Source organism: Bemisia tabaci, chromosome 1, assembly GCF_918797505.1.
Source record: "Bemisia tabaci chromosome 1, PGI_BMITA_v3".
Lineage (NCBI taxonomy): Eukaryota > Metazoa > Arthropoda > Insecta > Hemiptera > Aleyrodidae > Bemisia > Bemisia tabaci.
Genome location: NC_092793.1, coordinates 34,733,505 through 34,754,450, shown reverse-complemented (window position 1 = coordinate 34,754,450; position 20,946 = coordinate 34,733,505). Strand labels below are relative to the sequence as shown.

General features: G+C 40.1%; 1 protein-coding gene across 2 annotated transcripts in view; it reads left to right on the top strand.

Moving 5' to 3' along the window:
• Positions 1 to 321: 321 nt before the first annotated feature.
• Cyt-c1 (Cytochrome c1) overlaps positions 322 to 20,946 on the top strand; it is a 61,344-nt gene continuing 40,719 nt past the window's right edge. The window contains exons 1-5 of one of the 2 annotated variants that reach the window (XM_019045878.2): positions 322 to 471; positions 880 to 927; positions 13,930 to 14,078; positions 15,358 to 15,490; positions 16,550 to 16,714. In XM_019045878.2, coding sequence (XP_018901423.1) covers positions 400 to 471; positions 880 to 927; positions 13,930 to 14,078; positions 15,358 to 15,490; positions 16,550 to 16,714 — 567 coding nt within the window. In that variant the 5' untranslated portion in view covers positions 322 to 399. The remainder of the gene's footprint in view (positions 472 to 879; positions 928 to 13,929; positions 14,079 to 15,357; positions 15,491 to 16,549; positions 16,715 to 20,946) is intronic. The other variant, XM_072300261.1, reaches the window with a different exon arrangement.

Below are 20,946 nucleotides of genomic sequence, written 5' to 3'. Positions count from 1 at the left end.
CGCGCACTCTCGCGCCAACGTACGCAACTGCTTGCTCACGGCTCCAACTTCTGTTTCAATTCTTCCCTATCCAGTCGGGCCTCTAACCTTCCATACTCTCTGTCTTCAACGGTTTCCGCGAATCTCGATCGTAAAGTCTGCGGAACCGTAGCTGTACGGCGTTTTTGGCGGAGCCATGCGGGAGCCTCTACCGCAGCGGCATCTATAGGCCAGAGGACGAAGTACAAGCTTCTCGGGTGCCTACGATAGAGAGCGGGCTCGAACAAGATTTGCACCCGGCTGAAGTATCCTTATACGTAGTATATATTTATCCATGCAGTCACTCTGATTGCGAAGCATCATTATTATTCTATGCTCCCTACTCCCTCTACTCCCTCTATCCCGTAAACGTTGGTGAATATGGCTGCTGCAGTGGGACGTATATCTGCCTCTCGGCTTTTAAAGACAAATTCCAGTCTCGCACCGTTTCAGGTGAGCATTAGCGCTCAACATTACATTTTTGCTCTCTAATTAGTAAAAGTATTTGCTTCACCGTCATCAATGAGGTAGTCTCGCGATTCGAAGCTTCTCAATTTAACCTCTACACTTTCTAGGACATTCGGACGTTATCAATTTTTAAAGATTCGATGCCCTTCTGCAACTCCTAATCTTCCACTTTTGATTCCAACTTTGCACCAGGTCAGCAGAGGCTTCATTGATGTATTCACATGCAATATCTTAGAAGCGACTAATTGGTTTCACAATTCTAACCTAATTCCTCAACTGTCTAGCACGAAGTTCATTGCACACCCCACCAGGAAAATAATTTTTCCGCCCGATGTTCTGATTTAATGATCCACATTTGACAGTGACTGAGTCTTGCTCTTTTTCATTTTGTAGGTATGCTCACTATCCACTGCTCACAGCTGGACCCGTGGACGCAAATTGGTAAGTTCAGTCGTGATTTTCAAGAATTAACTAAATGTTTGCATCAGAGAGTATATAACATCTACTTTGCAACCACTTCATGAAAATATTTAGCCATATTTTCTCAATCCTGATCCAGACTATGAGGGTTGTTTTAGTGTAAATGATTTATAATTAACCCTAGTTCCACCCTTACACTGAGCCGAGCTTGTTAATCATAGCTTACAAGCAGTTCGACAGGAAGTGCAGCAGCAAATTCACCTCTGGACAATAAATGAAAGAGTGAATGCAGAACCGCAGGTTATCGAAGGTTTTTTGTTGTAGTACCTATAAACCATTGTAGGAGATTAAATCGTGTTGGCTGTCATCTATAAGTTCATAGGAAAGCAACCGTGTACAGGGTGTATATATGAGTCGCTTCCTTCAGTGGACTCAGGTACTCTGCAACACCTAAATGCCACTAGTACAGTTCATAAGATTTAATTTGACGATTTATGTCAATTGTGCCAGAGATCTAGCACCTCCGTAGTTCATATGAATCTAGACTTAAGCAACCTAGCTATTCGTCAATCAATTGAAAAATTGATGTGAGTTGCATGTGATAAGCAAAGTTAAAGTTATGCAAGTGGTCTAGTACCTCCATAACAATTTTCGAAATTCATAGTAATTTCATGAAATCCAGGCAAAGTGTGTAAGTGCTCCTGTAACTACACACCTTGCAGACTGAGTTCATGTAGTGGTCTTGCCAATGTCTCACCAAAAGTCTTCCATGAGGTTTTTAAGGCTACCAACATCTTAGAATATCCTCGTTGACGCCCTGCAGCCATCCTTTCGGACAGCATATCAAATAAGTTTATGCACTGATAGACTGTGCCAAAAGATCGGCTTATGATCAAAATTTCGCAACGAAATCCGTAAACAATTGTCCTGCGCTTCAATGAAGTTGGTATTTTCATTAACCTATCAGAGCCAAGTAGTCTATTTACAGGACTGTTGATGGGTTTCACTCTCTCAACCAGAGTTGTCAACGGGCTCAATCGTACGGTTTGGAGCACGTTAACAAAACTGTCATTTGTTGACGTAGATTAAATTAGACTTAATTTTAGGAAATTTGGCAGGAAAGGCTAGGCCACACCCATTTAATCACAACCAGAGAACGAAAATTTGTTTTGATGACGTATTTGTTTTGTAAACTGTTCACGGATTTTGTCGACAGTTAACGAATGAAAATTTGCTTAATGTCATTTTAGCATGGAAAGTAGATGCAAGAATCAAGATGGCAGATCTTCTGCTGCAGGCCAAAATTGCGTATGCTTAGTTGACATGGATTCAAGGATGTGCCTGTTCCCTTCTCCTGTCGTGGGGAGGGGGGGATTACCCAATCCAAAACTTGTTTGGGCAACCTAACTTCTGACATTACTTGCACTTATCCATAAGTACCACTCTAACTGCCTGGGCATGACATTTTGCACGATGTACTTTAAACCTTCATTACCTCATGAATTTTATCATAATGGACATGGTCCCTTCTTGAGCCGACAGACCGCTGCCAATACTGAATTCTTTTCAGTTGCCCTCAACATATTCTAAGTTAGCTTAGTATCCTTAGGCTGCAATTCGCCACCAAGGAGCACCATCCTTTTCACGATGGTGTCATAAGTAAATTCCACTCTTCTTTTGAACTGCCTTGACTCCAGAGAACCCCACTTAGTACCCATTCCTATAGTTCTCTTTCCCTGGATGATTTTGTCTTTAATTGCTGGACCCACTTTTTCATCCTTATCCAGCGAAACACCAAGGTACTTATACTTGTCACACTCTTCCATACGCCGACCATCCTCAAGCCTGGTGCTTTGTAGTTTTGCGCTTGCTTACACAACCAGCCTCTACCTTGGACACGCTTTAGTCCAAGTCACATTTCCTAAATTCTTCTGCCAACTTTGGCATCATGATATCCGTTCCTCTTCATCTTGAGTCATTATGACCTAGTCATCGGTGAAGTCTAAAGTGTTGAGGGTCTGCTTATCAGGGATTGGAAAGCCCATCCTGGAAAACTTCCTTCTCCATGCCCTTAACTTTCGGTGAGGAATAGCAGTCAAATCTTTTTGTGATGAAAAATCCTCCGGGCAGTTTCTCATGTACTTTAACCCATGCAATTGTCCTGTTATAAAATTTCTTACCCCAACAAGTCCTGTGCTGAAACCACTTTTTTCCGAAGTTTCTCCAACGGCAAACTATCATAAGCTCTCTGAAGATTCACAAAAACCAAAGACAGCTCCTGGTCGACCACCATTTTTTTTCTCAATGACCCGGGTGATGGTGAACAAATGGTCATTGACGGGCGCAACAGCTCTAAATCCAGCCTTTTCCTCAGGTTCCTATTCACTTCAAACCTTTTTGACTTTTGCAGTCAGAATTTTTTGCAGACCTTTATCAACGTTCCTATGACCGATATACCTCTGCAGTTATTACCATCTTGGCTACTACCCCTCTTGTGAATATCATAATTAGAAATTTATAAACCATTAAGAATTGGTCGATGCTGTCCCGAAAGCTCTGTTAAATTCACCAAACTTTGTGGTTCCCTTTGTTTTGTAGCAGCTAGTCTGTATAATAAATTGTCAAAACCAATTATAGATATTGAAGATATTGAAGATATTGAAGATAATGGGGTCTTTCTCAACAACACCAAAAATCTGTTAATTACCAAAGCCTGCCATACAGGGTGTCCCAGACCACCCATACCAGGCCTTTTTCTCGGTTTGTTTAGGTCGCACGAAGTCAGGAACTGCAGGGTTTAACAAGGAATTGCCCCTAAGAATTCCGAATTTCGTGGTCCTGAAACACCCCAAGCCCTGCTTGGAGGGTAAAGGAGGGGTTTCAATTCCAAAAGTCGGGGTTCTCGATAGAATTCCGATTCGATTACATTAAAATTGAAAAGTACGGAAAATTTCATGAGAAATGGACCCCTAAAAATCCAAAATCGGATCACTAAGCCCAAAAATGATGTCTGAAAGAGGGGGACAGCGGCCCCCTCCATAATTTCCCCTTGGTCAAAAATTGACGTAGATTCTCCGGATAAAATTGGTTTACCAGGTAATCGATCCCCAGGAATCCGATTTTTATAGTTCTGAAGCCCCCTAGCCTCCCTCTGGGCTTAAACAGGGGAGGCACGATTTCCTCCGACTTTCGAAATTGTGTCAAGCTGTTGAAAAAGTAGTAGATGAAGTAATTTGGTGTCTTGCGTGAGGTTAAACTTGTACATGTACAGGACGTTTTCTAGACAGTAACAAGGTGTTTGATTGTGTGCCTCTTGGTACACTATTTCGGATTATAAAAATATGTAGCAAACCTGGAACAGCTTTTAACGTTATTGTAAACTAAGACAGTATGTTGGAAATCAGTTTGTGTAATTGCCAACTACTTGAAGAGAAAACTGGACTTGCAAGGACTGGGGAAAAGAGCAGTCTTGAAAACATTTAGGTTGGAGAGGATTTGTCGTTGGGCCATTATTATTTTTAATTTTTGTAAATGACCCATGAAACCACATAATTGAAGAGGGTGAAATCCCAATTTTTGCTGATGACTCTTCTGCCCTTTTTTGGGATAAAACAAAAGAGAAAGTGAGGATATGTAGGTCGAGGATGGCATTAAATATTTACATCGTACTGTGACCCTAGTCCATAGCGAATCTCCTGTGTTTGAATGTAATTCAAACTGTATGAATGAGGTTTATTATAGGAGGACTCAAAGCATTAATACCTATTTAATGCCATGATCTGGATTGTAACAGACAGGGATGTCAATGTACCTAGATAAAGAGCGACGCCAAAAACGACCGTTTTTTGGCACAATTTGGGCCAGCAGGGATTTTTCTGAAACCGGGCCCAAACGATACCTTATGATACCCTAAAATTCTGGTAAAAATTTTAGCTTGAGTATACGCACGGTTTTTGAGAAATGAGGGGGCAAAGTTGCCAAATCGCCATCATTCTGGACAGCATTTCTACAGCAAAAAGACTGGAAAAATAGACGAAAAAGTTACACCTTTGATGGGTTTCGGCTGTAAATGTTCTCATTGGGCCCCCAAGCATTTAACTGTGTTCAGTTTCAAAAATTTTGGTCGCTCAGTGGCCCAAAATGGGGAGAAATCGTCGAAAAATCAGGATTCTTTGTCAAATTTTTAGAAATGGAAGTAAAATTGTCGGTCTGCTGCAGTTTTCATGGCTAAGAATGTTCTTATCGGTCCTCAATGCATGAAAGTGTGTTCAGCTTCACAAATGTACATAGCACAGTGGTCAAAAATGGGGGAATTCGTGGAAAAATTAAGATCCTCTGTCAAACTTTTTAAAAATGAAGTGAAACTGCCAGTTTAATTGCAAATGATCTTCTGGTCATCTTTTATACCATCTTTGCCTGCTGCCATTTAAAAAAACATACAAGGTGTTGCATGAGCCTCCCACTACCCATCCGAATATTGTTTTTTGTAATGTAGGATGAGTAAAGTTGGATGCTATTCGGTTTTCGAGTAAAGAGTTCCAAAATACAGCTGATCCAAGAATGAGATCGATTGAACCGCCTTTCTCAAAGGTTGGACCTGCTAGTTTCAGATTTTTCACTTTTTCTGATAATCCTGATAATTCGTTGTAAGGAGGCAAGTCAATAGGAAGAGAATCCAGTATGACGCATGATATTGTAAATCGCGGTTCGTCCCACAATGGTGCAATTATAATACTGGTCTTCTCTTCTGAATAGGTTGTGCCTATGCCGTATACCATGCACTCAAATGGTTCGGTTTTTAATTTTAGTTTACGTACAAGTGAGCTTGATATTGAGCAGGACTGCGCACCGTTGTCCAACAATGCCTTGCATACAACTAATTTATTGTCATGGAATACTCGAACTTGCACCGTTGATAGTCATATGGTGTCAGACGACACCGGTCCACCATGTTGCGATTTGGAATCTGATGACGTTGACAGTTTTTTGAAGGTCCAGAATTCTTGGAAGCTGATTCTTGATTCTTGATGTGTTTTGTACCACTTGCCGGTTTATGCAGCAAAGAATTGTGATAGGTGCTTTGACACTCAGCACATTTGTAACTTAATGAGCACCTGCCTGGATGGCGTCGAAGACATACAGCACATACACCTTCTGATTCCACGACGGTCATTCTGTCTGGATAAGTCAGCTTTCTGAAGCGTAGGCACGAGTAAAGATTGTGTTGTCCATCACAGTATTGACATTTTCTTCCTTCTGTCTTTTTCATTTTGTCATTGACATGTACAAGATTGAAAGTCGTTGATTTTCTTTTCAACTTTTCAGGTCTTTTATACTTGCCTCTGCTATCCTTGCTTGAAGTATGTTCATATTTCTTTGAACCATGTGTTTCGACCGCTTCTAAAATTCTTGAATGCTTTTTGAGGAAATCTAGTAATTGCTTACGAGTTGGAAGCTCCTTCGGTGTTGTCACTTTTTCCCATTCAGCCAGTGTTGGTCTGTCGAAACGAGACGTTGCTACATGTATGATGAAAGGATCCCACGTTGTCGTATCTATTTCCAGCGTTACCAACGCTTCTAATGTCTGGGTAATTTTATTGTTGATTCTTTCAACGTCTTTCGCCCGCAATCTTGAGTCAATTCTGCATTGACATGGATCATCAAAATCTAGTAAACTTTTCATGTATACATTTAACAAAGCTTTTTGTCTTCATATTTTTCCTTCAGTGTATTTAATGCTGCTGCATAATTGTTTTCTACGAATTTCAAATGTTTTATTAAATCAAGTGCTTTACTAGACAAAGATATTTTTAAGTAATGAAACTTCAAGATATTTGACAAAGCAGTATTATTATGCACTAATGAGTTAAACATTTGTATGAATGCAGGCCATTCACTCTTTTTACCATCAAAAGTTGGAATTTCAGGTGGTTTTAAGTATGATTTCATCATATACTGGTCAGTTACCGGGAATGGACTTGCGACAGATTGATTTTCCAAACTAGTACCTCGCATATTAGATCTAGGATCCACTGAATTTATAAAGGCGTTTGCTTGAGCCAAAATTTCGTAATATTGTTTTTCAAATGTTAAAACAGTATCAATCGGGTATGCCGCTGGATTTTTTGTTGTTAATTCTTGAAATACCCGTAGGTATCGAGTTAGAATTCCTTTTGAGGATTCAAATCTGGTTTTCAAAGCGTCTACATCTATTGAGTCTTGCTCCAAAACATGCTTGAAACATTGTAATTGAAGTTCCAGCTGTCGTTTAGTGCTATGAAGGCTTGCCAACCTCAAATTTCCTTCATCTTCTTCCATTGCTTAATTTCTTCTGCAACCATATAAAATGTCATTAAAATGATGGAATGGCAACACAGCCTAAAACAGCTGTTGTTCAGGAAAGTTGAAATACAAGTTTGTACATTGTCTTATGGAGCGTCCTCCGCAATGTTTAAGCAATGTGGCCATTACATTTTTTTTTTTTTTTTTTTTTTTTTTTTTTTTTTTTTTTTATGCAAGTAGAGTCTGCATGATTTGGGGAGCGAAACGCTACCTACCAAATTTAATAGGCATAAATTGCCACTGTCCCTTTGGAGCACAATGTTCCGTCAGGATTTAAACCATGGAAGCGCACGCTAACTGCATGGTATTATCTCCAGTTATAATATTCCACCTTGGAGGCGCACGCCAACTGCAAGGATAATAGAATTTAAGGTTAGGATTTAATCCTTTGGAAGCGCACGCTAACTGCAAAGGTTTTAAATCCTCAAAAGGTCACTTTTGCAAGTCATGGAAGCGCACGCTAGGAGGTGGAAAAGACGAGAAGGAAGCGAAAGCAGTAAAAATAGAGACAGAGACAGTTGCATCCTCAGGAGGCAATTTTAAACTTCGAAAATGGACGTCAAACGTTCCTGCTATACTTACAGATGAACCTGAGCATGCTGAACCACTTTATATAAACGATAGTGAAGAAGTGAAAACACTTGGTATTGAATGGCATCCAGTTCCGGATAAATTTTGGTTCTCTTCAGTGCCCAATTTATCAGCAAAAAATAGCAACACAAAACGCACAATTCTGTCAGAATCTTCTAAAATTTTCGATCCGCTAGGATTAGTCAGTCCAATAGTAATACGTGCAAAGTTGATAGTACAAAAAATTTGGCAAGAAAAATTAGAATGGGACCAAAATGTTCCAACTTCAATTAGTCAAGAATGGTCTATGTTACTTGAAGACATCCAGAATCTAAAAACATGCAAGATCCCTCGACACTTATTAACGTCTCCAGATAATCAAATCAGAATAATACATGGATTTTCTGACGCATCACCTAAAGTGTTTGGAGCATGTATCTATGTTGCAACGTTTGCAAGTAATAGTTCAAGAACTGAAGGAGCATCAAGACTCATCTGTTCAAAATCACGAGTTGCTCCATTAAAACCCCAATCTTTGCCTCGATTGGAACTATGTGGAACTAAACTGTTGTCTGAACTAATGAAAAAAGTCATTGCATCATTAAATTATAAGCCACACAAAGTATTTCTTTGGTCCGATTCATCAATTGCACTACACTGGATTGCCAACTGTCCATCAAAATGGCAACTCTTTGTAGCAAATAGAGTAACAAATAAAAAAAATAACACGCGAAATACATGCCAATTGGAATCACGTATCGTCAACTGATAATCCTGCTGACTTAATTTCTAGAGGAACAACCGCCAAACAATTAATCAATGACTCCTTCTGGTGGGAAGGTCCGAATTTCATCAAATTGAACGAATCTATGTGGCCAAAACCAGCAGTAAAAATACCAGAAATAATACCAGAAATGAAAAAAGTTACGTTGGTGGTATCTGTGCAAATCACTTTACCGTTTCCTTTTTTCGTAAAATTTTCTGATTTAGAAAAAATTTTAAGAATTGTCAGCTACTGTTTACGATTCGTTTATAACATACGAGAAAAAATTAAGAACAACAAAAGTGGAGCAGAAACTACTTGCAATCTTCGTACCGGACAACTCTCCTCAATTGAACTTCACGAGGCATTGAAATTTTGTGTGAAAGCAGTACAAAATGAATGTTTTCAAGAAGAAAAAAACCATTTATTGCATTCTAAAGAAAAAAATTATTCAAATCAAGCAATATTAGAACATTGCATCCGTTCATAGACGAAGAAAATATAATAAGAGTTGGTGGACGTCTCCAAAAATCGAAACTTTCGTATGAACAGAAACATCAAATGCTACTACCAAAAAATCACAGGTTTACAGATTTAGTCTTTAATCTAGAGCATCAAAGACTTTTACATGCATCCCCGAAACTACTTTTATCCAGCGTAAGACAGCAGTTTTGGCCAGTTCATGGTCCAGCCTTAGCACAAAAAACAGTGTCAAGATGCATCACATGTAAAAGAGCGAATCCAAAAGAATATTCCCAAATAATGGCACCTTTACCATCCGAAAGAGTAATTAAAACTCCACCTTTCACTTATGTAGGTCTAGATTACACCGGTTCAATATCAGTTAGAACTAGTGACAGACAGAATGCAGCGACAGTAAGGAGTTACATTGGAATCTTCGTCTGCTTCACAACAAAAGCAGTTCATCTTGAATTGATAAAGGATCTATCAACAAAATCATTCTTGAAAGCACTGCAAAGATTTGTGTACAGAAGAGGAATACCATCTTGCATATTTTCCGACAACGCAAAAACATTTGTTGGGGCGAAAAAGAAATGCAGAAAACCTTTGATAACAAGCTTCAAGATCGAGACATTATAAACTACTTGACCAAAAATCGAATCGAATGGAAGTTTAGCCCTCCACAATCACCACATCATAATGGTCTAGCAGAAGCAGCAGTTCGACAATTTAAACAAATTTTCTTGAAAGTAATCAAAAATTACATTTTGGAAAAAGAAGAAATTTCAACTTTAATAATTCAAATCGAAGGCATTTTAAATTCTCGACCATTAGTGCCATTGTCTTCATCTCCAGAGGATTTTGAAGCATTGACGCCCGGCCACTTTTTAATCGGCAGAGCATTAACAGCTATTCCTGTACAAGAAGCTCTTCTTTGAATAGTAAAACACGCTTCTCCATTGGCCCACTATTCTGATTCAAAAAAAATGTTTGCAGACTTCTGGGAAAAATGGAGAACTGAATATCTAAATGAATTGCAAGTATTTAGAAAATGGCACTCACAAAAAAGCGACTTAAAAGTTGGAGAATTAGTTGTGGTCAAAGAAAGATTTCTTCCGCCCCTCTTTTGGAAATTAGCACGCGTAGAAAAATTACACCCAGGGTCTGATGGTAGAACTAGAGTTGTAACACTGCGAACTTCAAAGAAAACCTTCGTTCGAGCAGTGTCAGAAATTTGTTTTTTGCCAGTATTTGAGAATCACTCATCTTGAAGTGTTTCACTTCAACCGGGCCAGACTGTTGCATCTCTATAGCAACGTCAATGAGATATAAAGAAGTTCAATTTATAAAATTCACTCTCTCTGTACTCCGGCTGCTTATCTCATTGACGTTGCTATAGAGATGCAACACAAGGTATGGAATCATAGGCAGCACCCATAACTGTTGCCCAACTGCTCGTGATGACAAGCTGATATACCGAGAGTTCCAGAGCACTCGTCTTTTATCGTTTTCTTGTAAACGGCTGAAAATTGAGCCTCGGGACGAAAACTTTTCCGGGCTAGTCGATCCCAAAGAATTCATTAGAAATATTTTCAGCCTGCCAAAAGCCCATGGGGGAGGGGGGGTTCAAGGGAGGTGCCCCCACTTTTCAGGTAGCGTTGCATGGTGCCAACAAACCCAAAATCTGACTATGGTGTCAACGACTGTTGACGTCGTTCTCGGGCAGTGAAAAGCAAAAATGGGCCCTGAGCATGACGTCAACGATCACATTGTCAAAAAACAGAAAAATATCTTCCTTATAAGTAGACTTAAAAAGATAAATCTACAGAAGAGGTTTGGGTATAGTTACATAAGATTAGTCTAGGTCAGGCCAGGGACGAGTTCTATAGGACGCCGTTCTGTTGTGAGCGGGTGATTGCAGCGCATTCTCGCGTAGGATCCTAGTCAACTCAGAGGATCCTTCCCCCCGAACCTCGACTCATCAATCGCCCGCTCCAAAAGTGAGGTTAAGCCGGAGATTGAAAAATAACACATAAGGCGGCTGAATTCTTGAAAAATAAGTATATTTTTGGCGTTTTTCGACCCCTTTCGACAAGGAAGGGTTCGCCGCAGGTAATAATACGGTGAAAAATTCGATTTTTTGCAGTTATACGCGATCCTACGGATTTTAATGAAGTCCAACAACTGATAACAGCAGTGAGTTGCGAGGATCCTACGCGAGATAGCAGCACTAGTACCTGCTCACGAATTTTTACATTGACTCTTACGGGAGTCCAGGGTCCTATAGAACTGGTCCCTGGTCAGGCCATGTACTATCAGATTAGATAGGTAAGGTTAAAGTTAGGTAAGGTAAGGTAAGGTCGGGGAAACTTAAGTTCTGTGAAAGTGGGCTAGGTCTTGTAAGGTAAAGTTGGGTAAGGTTAAGTTAGGTTAGAGTAAATAACACGAGAAAAACAAGACTTGAAATTGGAAAGATGTTACAGAGGGAAGTCTTAAGTTTGGTTGACGTTGTAATCATTGGCACCGTGATCATGTGTTATAATAGTCAGAATTTTTAATTCTTGGAAGATCATGGTGTCAACAAAAACTTACAAAAACTGTTTGTTGACACCATGCTACGTAATATTTTCTCGCATATTTCAAATAGGGAGGGTATGTTTTGACTTAGGATTTCAATTCTATGGCCAAAAATAAGAACTTTTTGTTATGTTCTCTTTTCCCCAAAATCCCCATTTTTACTTTCTCGCTCCCCTAAGGTGGCCTAGGGTAGAGAAAGTATTGTGTAATGAAAGGGAAACATCAGAGAAATTTATATGCAATGAAACTACAAGAAAATTACACAAGTGCACGGCTCCGTTGAAGGAAAGTCATATGAAAAGTGAATGTACATCTCCGATCTCTCTGGCATCTTCAATTAGGGTAAAAATACTTTGTTTTTAGCCAAAAATCGAAATGTGTTGTTCGAGCTCCTCGAAAAACATATAGACTTTTCGGTTTTTTTCTCAAAAAAATCACAAAATCGAAGAGATTTCAATTTTTAATAGGGACAAATTTTATCGCAAACTAAAATCCAAATATGCCGTTAAAAAGATCTTGCTTTTAGCTTTCTAACGGTCTATAGATTTTGTAATTTAGAGCAACTGGCCGCCTATAAACTGAATGTTACTGCAATCATTTGAAGGAATTTTCCGCCAACTCGGACGGCCAGTTCCCTTGAATGTATCTCCGCTATTTTTGAAATTAAGAAATAAAAAATATGTACACCGTTAGAAAGACCACACTCTCAGCTTTCTATTGGTATAATAATTATTGAATTTTGAGCAACTCAACGCCGGCACATGGGAATTTTTCGAAACCATGTCCAAAAACGCAGAAATACGGGTGGCTCCAGTCAAAGTCAATTTCTCGCCGCCCAAATGCACCAAAATGAAAAACCAACATGTCGTTAGAAAGCTGAAATCATCAGCTTTCGAATGGTACTTTGGTTTTTGTAGCGTTAAAAAATCTTGATCACAAAATGCGAATCTATGTTGGAGATGAAACCTTGTAATTTGGCAACTCTTTTTTGTGGGGAGGCATCTCTTAATTTTTCCCCTGTCATTTTTGGGGAGAGTTTGGTCACTCTGAACATTACCTGAGAGTCCTGTGTCTCATATGACACATCATGAATCACACTTGTCTCAGTGAAAATTCATGGTTGCCAAGCTGAGAGTGTGGTCTTTCTAACGGTGTACATATTTTTTATTTCTTAATTTCAAAAATAGCGGAGATACATTCAAGGGAACCGGCCGTCCGAGTTGACGGAAAATTCCTTAAAATTATTGCAGTAAAATTCAGTTTATAGGCGGACAGTTGCTCCAAATTACAAAATCTATAGACCGTTAGAAAGCTAAAAGCAAGATATTTTTAACGGCATATTTGGATTTTAGTTTGCAATAAAATTTGTCCCTATTAACAAGTGAAATCTCTTCGATTTTGTGATTTTTTTGAGAAAAAAACTGAAAAGTCTGTATATTTTTCGAGGAGCTCGAACAACACATTTCGATTTTTGGCTAAAAACATAGTATTTTTACCCTACTTGAAGATGCCAGAGAGATCGGAGATGTACATTCACTTTTCATATAACTTTCCTTCAACGGAGCCAACAGTTGGCTCATAGCGATTCGGAACTCGCTCTTAACTGCTGTTGAACAGTTTTCAGGCAACTATGCCACCGATAATTTTCTTCAGAAGTAAAGCTCAACTAGTGCTATTTCAGTGAGTCAAATCGTGGATGGAGATCCACGGTTGTCCCTGTCCTCCACCCGATGGGACTGACATCCCATTCAAATGCGTTTTTCAAGAAATGATCGGTCCCAATCATTGCTTCATCTCCACATCTTTATTAATGATCAAATGATGGGACGTTCCGGTAACAAGTTTCTGTGATAAAATCTCTTTTGTCTTGGGAGTCTCCAAAATGTATTCATCATAGTGATCATATGTCAAACTACCTAGAAAAAGGGTTCGCGGAGCAAACGGAATGTCGATGTCACTCCCGTAGCAAGTGACAGGGGGGTCCAGGAGGCGTATCTCCTCGGCTAGCCACAATGGGTGTGCAAAGCGCGCCTAGAACAGCTAGTAAACTATTAAAATACTTCCAATACAGGCGAACTTCAAAGAAAATTGATAGAATTTAAACTGAAAAATTATACTTACCACAAAGCAATTCTTATGACATAGAAGAAAATATTTCATCTTATATTCATGTGAGCATTAAATAACTAAATTTAATAATTGAAACATGGCATACATAAACAGAAACGTATCCTGTTTCTTAAAGCAGAGTACTGACAAGTAAGTCACCATTTACTTATTGTTTCTATCTTTTTATTTCTCTTCTCTAGTTATGGACAAGTATCGGTGTCGTCGCAGGAGGAGCTGGAGCACTCTTTCTAGCATTAGAAACTTCAGTGAAGGCAACGGACATAGAATTGCATCCCCCGAAGCTACCATGGGATCACAAGAAAATCCTAGGGGGTTATGACCATAGAAGGTATGAAATTTAGCTGAACTCAGAATGAAATATGTAAAGGTATAGAATAAGCAGTAAACCTGACAACCAAGTATATGTATGTGTACTGTGCTGATGTAGCAGCCTGCGAGTTGCAACTGCATGTTTGAAAAATAAAAGGAAGTTCGGATTAGTCCAAGCGCAACTCTCGGCGTTTTCGCAATCTCTCCTATCCTCGTATTATGTAAACGACAATATTATTGACAAATTATAGGTTTAAATAAGTGATCCCTAGGGCGCGGCTTATTCTAATAAATTAAAATGATGAATTTCCAAATTGACAAGAGACCCCGCCAAAATGTTCCAAATAATGTTAAATAAACTGGTTCCAAGCGGTAAAGGGGTACATGCAAAACGGGCCATTTCAAGCTCGAGGTGGATACCTATGAGACTTGCCCTCCTATTTATTCACCAAACAATGCCCAATCTTTTCCCAAGTTTCAAGTCCCCCAAAAAATTTTGGGGAGCCGCGGCGAGGGGTCAAAGTTAAAAATCAGCTAAATTTTCGCAAAATTTTTATTCGAAAACCAATGAGATTAGAAAAACGCGATTTAAACGAGCGTTTCCTGCGTGACAAGAGCTTTCAGAGAATGTATAACATCGTAGGGTTTTGTCAATTTCAGCTCGAGTTATGGCCTCCGAAGCACCGGAACGCTCAAATAAAGACGCTTTTTTCACGTCCGGGCCGATTCCAAAAAAGCAATTTTTTAATTTTTGTGAAAAACTGATATGTTGTTCCTGACTCTCTGTAGCCCCCTTAGCTCTTTACCGTATGCTGAGGAAATGTTTTAGTAACGAGTTATTGGAGCGGAAAGGAGCGAAGGTCGGGAAAATCGGTCATTAGGTAGATTTCTAAGAAATATCTTCCTTTTGCAGACGGCACGACCTCATAATTTTCGCTCAAAGAGCATCGATCCTGAAGCCCTGAGTTGAAAAATTTAGCTCATTAAAAAAGTACGATACATATAACACGCACCTTTGCGACCGCCTTTTTCCCAGAACTATCAATACCTTGCCTCCATGTTCAATTCCAAAACGTGTGCTGTATAGGGGAGCCTACCAATTTTTATGATTTTATTAACCCCCCACTCCTTGTTCCTTTCTTGCAAATACTTTCTATTGAATAATAAGTGCTCAAATACTAGCCTCATGCATTTTATGTCCTCAACTTTCGTTGATTTAAAGTAGTTTTGAACGGTGGTATTGTTCTCATTGGCTTTCACAAATTTTCCCATTAGTTAACCTAAACATTTTTTTTCAGTGTCCGTCGAGGTTGGGAAGTATACAAGAATGTATGTGCAGCATGCCATAGTATGAGGTACCTTTGCTACCGAGATCTAGTTGGTGCTACCCACACTGAAGCAGAAGCCAAAGCAGAGGCAGAAGAACAAATGGTTTGACCTTTTTTTGTACATATTTTAACCATTTTGAATCAGTGTTGAGAAATGGTAAATCTATTAAAATCCAATTTCTCAGCTGCTGAGGGATTTTTTTTCCCCCAGAAAAAAGATAAAAGAAAATGGGCTGGAAACAGTTTAAAAAGTAGTTAATAGCAGGGTAGGAGTTAGTGTACAATAATCTAAATTATCTTATAAAATATAATTATTTAGCGATTAATCCAAAGAATACTCATTGTACAGTAGTCTCACTATGGCGGTCCAATAACTGTCTGACAAGCCAGTGACAGGCTGCAAATGCAAACTGGGCGCAGCATTTTGGAGCATTGCCATGTCCCCACGTGGTTGGACTGTGTTACTTCAATCCTCCACTGATATGAGACACTGGCAGTTGCCCCTACTACAAGTCATCTCTGGTTCAATTACCACACATCTGACAGTGCAAGCAGACTTCTACTGGATGACCATGTTTCTGCCCTACCCTGCCACCGTGAGAGGCTGCTTTACTTCCAATCATTTGACTTACGAGACATTTCACCAACATCTTTTGACGCACAGACAAAATACCTCCATACCCTTAATCTACAGCATACTCTACCTACGTTACATTTTACCCTTTACCACACTTTTCCTACAAGCTTTAGACCTACAAAGCATTTGAAAATAGGTCAAGATAGGGTGCAGTCTCCTCATCACCGACGTCGTCTTTGCCTGGGATCACTTTGTCCTCATTACATCTGCTGGTCAGAGTGTTCGGTCTTTCATTCAAACTGAGGGCATTTTATGCTATACCCCTGTTCTGCCTCCTTGATCGTTCGTTCAATTTCTCAATTCTCCATTTCCAGTTCCCGAAGGAAATCGAAGAAAGAGGGACACCGTGATCATCTTTCATAAAAGCCAGAATTTTTTATTTTTGGATGATCGTAGTGTCAACCAAAACTCAGAAAAACTGTTTGTAGACATGGAAATCATTGACAAGATGCTACGTAATCTTCATTCTGATGAAGAATAGAAGGAAAGATTCAAGTGATGATGATCTTTCTCTAATTGTTGTAGATTGAAGATGGCCCGAATGATGTTGGAGAAATGTTTAAACGACCAGGAAAATTGTCAGACCATGTACCGTCGCCATATCCGAATGAAGAAGCTGCACGTGCTGCCAATGGAGGTGCATATCCACCAGACCTATCGTACATTATTCCTGCTCGACACGGAGGAGAGGTAGAAAGCCCTTGCAAGTTCTCTTCTGACATAATGATGAGTTGTAACTTTCCTTTATTACTGGTTGTTTGACCATACTTTTAGAGAAAGTAGGAGAAGGTAAGGCAAATGGAGCAAATTAATCGGCAAGCCCACGGACGTGACATGGTAGTTAGGAGCCAGAAATCGGAATTATGAAAGAAATATCTATACTATAAGCTCCGAGACCTCCTAATTTTACGAAACTGGTAACGCTTAGTTCCAGCGTTCTACCGAGCCGGTTTTCATGATTTTTGAGTCTATCAACGGGCAATTGTCTCTAGATAAGCCCGCTTTATTCAGTTTTTCAAAATATGATCCAGGTTTTTTTATATTACGTGGTAAAGTTGCGAATTTTCCCATTTAAACAATGTAAATTTACATGTTTTGTCATAGTTCATTTGAGCGTTTTGCCGGGCCAATTTTCATGATTTTTGCGGTTATCGACAGGTGATAGGTCCTAGATGAGTCTGCTCTGATAAGATTTTGGAAATAGGACCCAGGTTTTTTCACAATTCTTTATTTATAATCTGATCATCATTATTCGTTGTTTTACTGCGATGCTGATTGTTCAGTCATTCCAAAACACATCCTTTTGACTTCTAATTTTTTTTTCTTTATTCATCAAAAACAAAAATAATTTCATTCTATTAGTAAAGTATACTTCATATTGTAATTTTTTAGGGGAAAAATAAACCCAACACACAGGAGGATAAAAATAGGGCCGCGTAGCAGCTAGGGGGCGTAGCCTCCTAGTTGTACATATAGGGTGTTTCAGACCACCCGTATCAGGCCTTTTTCTCGGTTGTTTTAGGTCGTACAAAGTCGGAGATCGCGGGGTTGAGTAGGAAATCGACCCCTAGGAATCCGAACTATACTAACTATCCGACGCGTTTTGGAATGACTGCTTGATGAAATATTGCAGTAAAACAATGAACAATGATAGTCAGGTAATAATTAAGATTTCATGAGTCGGGGATCGATCCCACATTGAGTTCATTGTGGACGCACTCGACGTCTTAGACGACTCGGCCACCGCTCTACTCGAGGATTACGGCGCAATTCTTGTGGAGATAAGTGTAGAGCTGATGCGCAGGCTACACAGCTACTGCGCAACCTCCTTGACCACTGCGCATCCTCCCGCACATAGCAGTAGCAGCACCGGAGCATTCAGTAAACTCACTCACTTTTATAACGTGATTTTAAAAAAACCTGGGTCCTTTTTCCAAAATCTGATTAGAGCGGGCTCATCTAGGGCCTATTACCTGTCGATTCACGCAAAAATCATGGAAATCGGCCCGGTAGAATGCTCAAATGAACTATGACAAAAAGTATAAATTTACATTGTTTAAATGGGAGAATTCGCAACTTTACCACGTAATATAAAAAAACCTGGGCCACATTTTGAAAATCTGAAAAGAGTTGGCTTATCTAGACACAATTGCCCGTCGATAGCCGCAAAAATCATGAAAATCGGCCCGGTAGAAGCTGGAACTAAGCGTCACCAGTTTCGCAAAATTAGGAGGTCTTGGAGCTTATAGTATAGATATTTCAAAAATCACGATGAGCGCATCGGCAAAGTCTGAAATGCACTCATAATTGTACAGTCTGCGTAAGAAATTTGTGGTTCTTTGAGCTTCCTGCTTCAAAAACGATACTACGGCACAGGTGAACATTTTGTAAGAGGAGTCGTTCCATCGTCGGCAATACTCATCATGGCCGACGCTAATCCGCCAAAACACGTGTGATGGGACCAGATAACAATCCACCTGAACACCTGATAACACCTGAACTGGTTTAGACCAGATAACAATCGGCGTGTTAGCGTTCATATTTTCCACGCCCGAATTGATTGACCTTGAGCTCTCCTCGAATTACGCGCGGAACTGCGCGCAAGCGTCGCCCCTGATGAATATCGCCGACCATAGAGCGACTCCTCTAACAAAATGTTCACCTGTGCCGTAGTATCGTTTTTGAAGCGGGAAGCTTAAAAAAACGCAAATTTCTTACGCAGATTGTGAAGTTATGAGTGCATTTCAGACTTTGCCGATGCGCTCATCGTGATTTTTAAGGCATTATCTATAAGAAACAACTCTTATTTTTGCGCTAGCAAAAGTTTGCAACAGGCCCATTGCCCCCCCTGAATGGCAGAAAGTAACCCCCTGAGGAGGGGGGCTTCACCCACTCCAAAAATTTCTCAAGATTCCTCTTTGGTCGTAAAATTGACGTCGATTCTCCAGAAAAAGACGGTTTCCCAGGTAATCGACCCTGAGGACTCTGAATTTCATGGTCCCTGAGCTCTGCTACCCGCCCTCTTGGGATTATCTGGGAACTCATCTTTTTCTGGTGAATCGATGTCAATTTTGTGATCAAAGAGGAATCTTGAGAAATTTTTGGAGCGGGTGAAGCCCCCGTCCTCAGGGGGTTACTTTCTGCCGTTCAGGGGGGTCAATTAGAACTCTTGGGGGTCACTTAAGATGTAAATGTGTTCTGCTCCTCAATTTGGATGCAATCAATTTGCGATTTGGAAAGGAGCCCTGATTTTTAAAATTGGGCCCCCCGTTTACTTCCGAAGGGGGACTAGAGGAGCTTCAGGACCATGAAATTTGGATTTCTCGGGGTCGATTACGTGGGAAACCGTCTTTTTCTGGAGAATCTACGTCAATTTTGAGACTAAAAGGAAATAATGGAGGGGGTACCGTCCCCATCTTTAGGGGGTAATTTTTGGGCCTTGGATGGGCCGATTTTGTATTTTTAGGGGTCAATTTCACGTGAAATTTTCCGTGCTTATCAATTCTGATTCGATTTATCCGCAATTCGGTCGGGAACCGTGACTTTTAGCATCGTGACCCCTCCTTTACTTCCCAAGGGTGATTGGGGGGGGGGGGGGTTTCGGGACCACGAAATTCAGATTCCTTGGGGTCGATTCCCCATTCAACCCTGTGGTCCCCAACATCGTACGACCTAAAACAACAGAGAAAAAGGCCTGGTATGGGCGGTCTGAAACACCCTGTATAAAGCTGAAGTGCTGAAAATGCTTAAGTGTGTTAGCAGCAAGGATGTATGTATGTTCGTGAGGACAACCTTTTCATTTTTCTGAAGCACGAAATAAGGAAAAGAAGAAAAGCATGCTATTTTGTGAAATTTTTGGGCTCAACGAGTTTTTTCAACCATTCTGCGAAATGAGAACACTTCTCAATGAAGACATTTTGAGGCTGAGATTGCAACTAACATTTGCAGGCAATAAAAATTTCTGCGTCCCTGCTGTAACGGTCATAGTTCATTTCTTTTCAGGCCTGTGAGGAGCTTTATGTGCGTATCAACCATTATTGTTTTTCAGTATTTTAATAACATGAAAGTATTTTCAATCTTGCCATTTAAGACAAGGAACATTTTAATCGCTCAAGTCAGAGGCGTACTCTCTAGCTAGAGTGCGTCTTTGCTACAATACATGCCTTCAATGTTCACTGTAGCGGGGTTTTCATGTCCCCTGCGCGGCTTGTTTCTTCGCCCATCGTGATCCTACGGTGCATGTCCCAGGTCACATTAAGTAATACATGAAACTGGGCACTAAATATACAGTTTTTGATCCTGTTTATCGATTTCTTGCCTCAGAAAATTTGGTGATGTCAAACACTCGGATGAAAACACTTAGAACACATAAAGGGTGCAAGGAAAAAGTTGCTATCTCAGGGATTGTGTTATAGGGTAGACATGATAAATATAAATGAATCCGTTGTCTCTGAGATTCCATTGAAGTTGTATGTTAAATATTCGTTTAAAATGCGGTAATATATACAGGGTTATTCAAAAGTTACGCACCACTGGCCATAACTTTAGTTCTAATTATGATATCGATTTGCGGTTTGTGGCGTCCTTCCTCATATCGAGGGGGAAACTTTTTGAGGTACTTTTCAGTTCTTCACCCCCCCCCCCCAGGGGGAGGGGGGGCGGGGGGCAACTCAAGAATTTCAAATGGCAACCCCCATCATGTGATACATCATTAGAAAGAGCATGAAAAAAGAAAATTTTTTGCGCAAACCGGAAGTCGATCTGACCCCCCTGTCAAAAGTTAGGGGGGTCCAAAGGTTATATAGGGGGTCCGTACCTTCATTTTTTAGAGTAGCTTCGGCGGCTCTTGGACATGCCGTTTCTCTTTTCAAAGAGTCCTCGAATACTCCAAGTCTGATACCGAAGTCTTCATATTGCCCGCG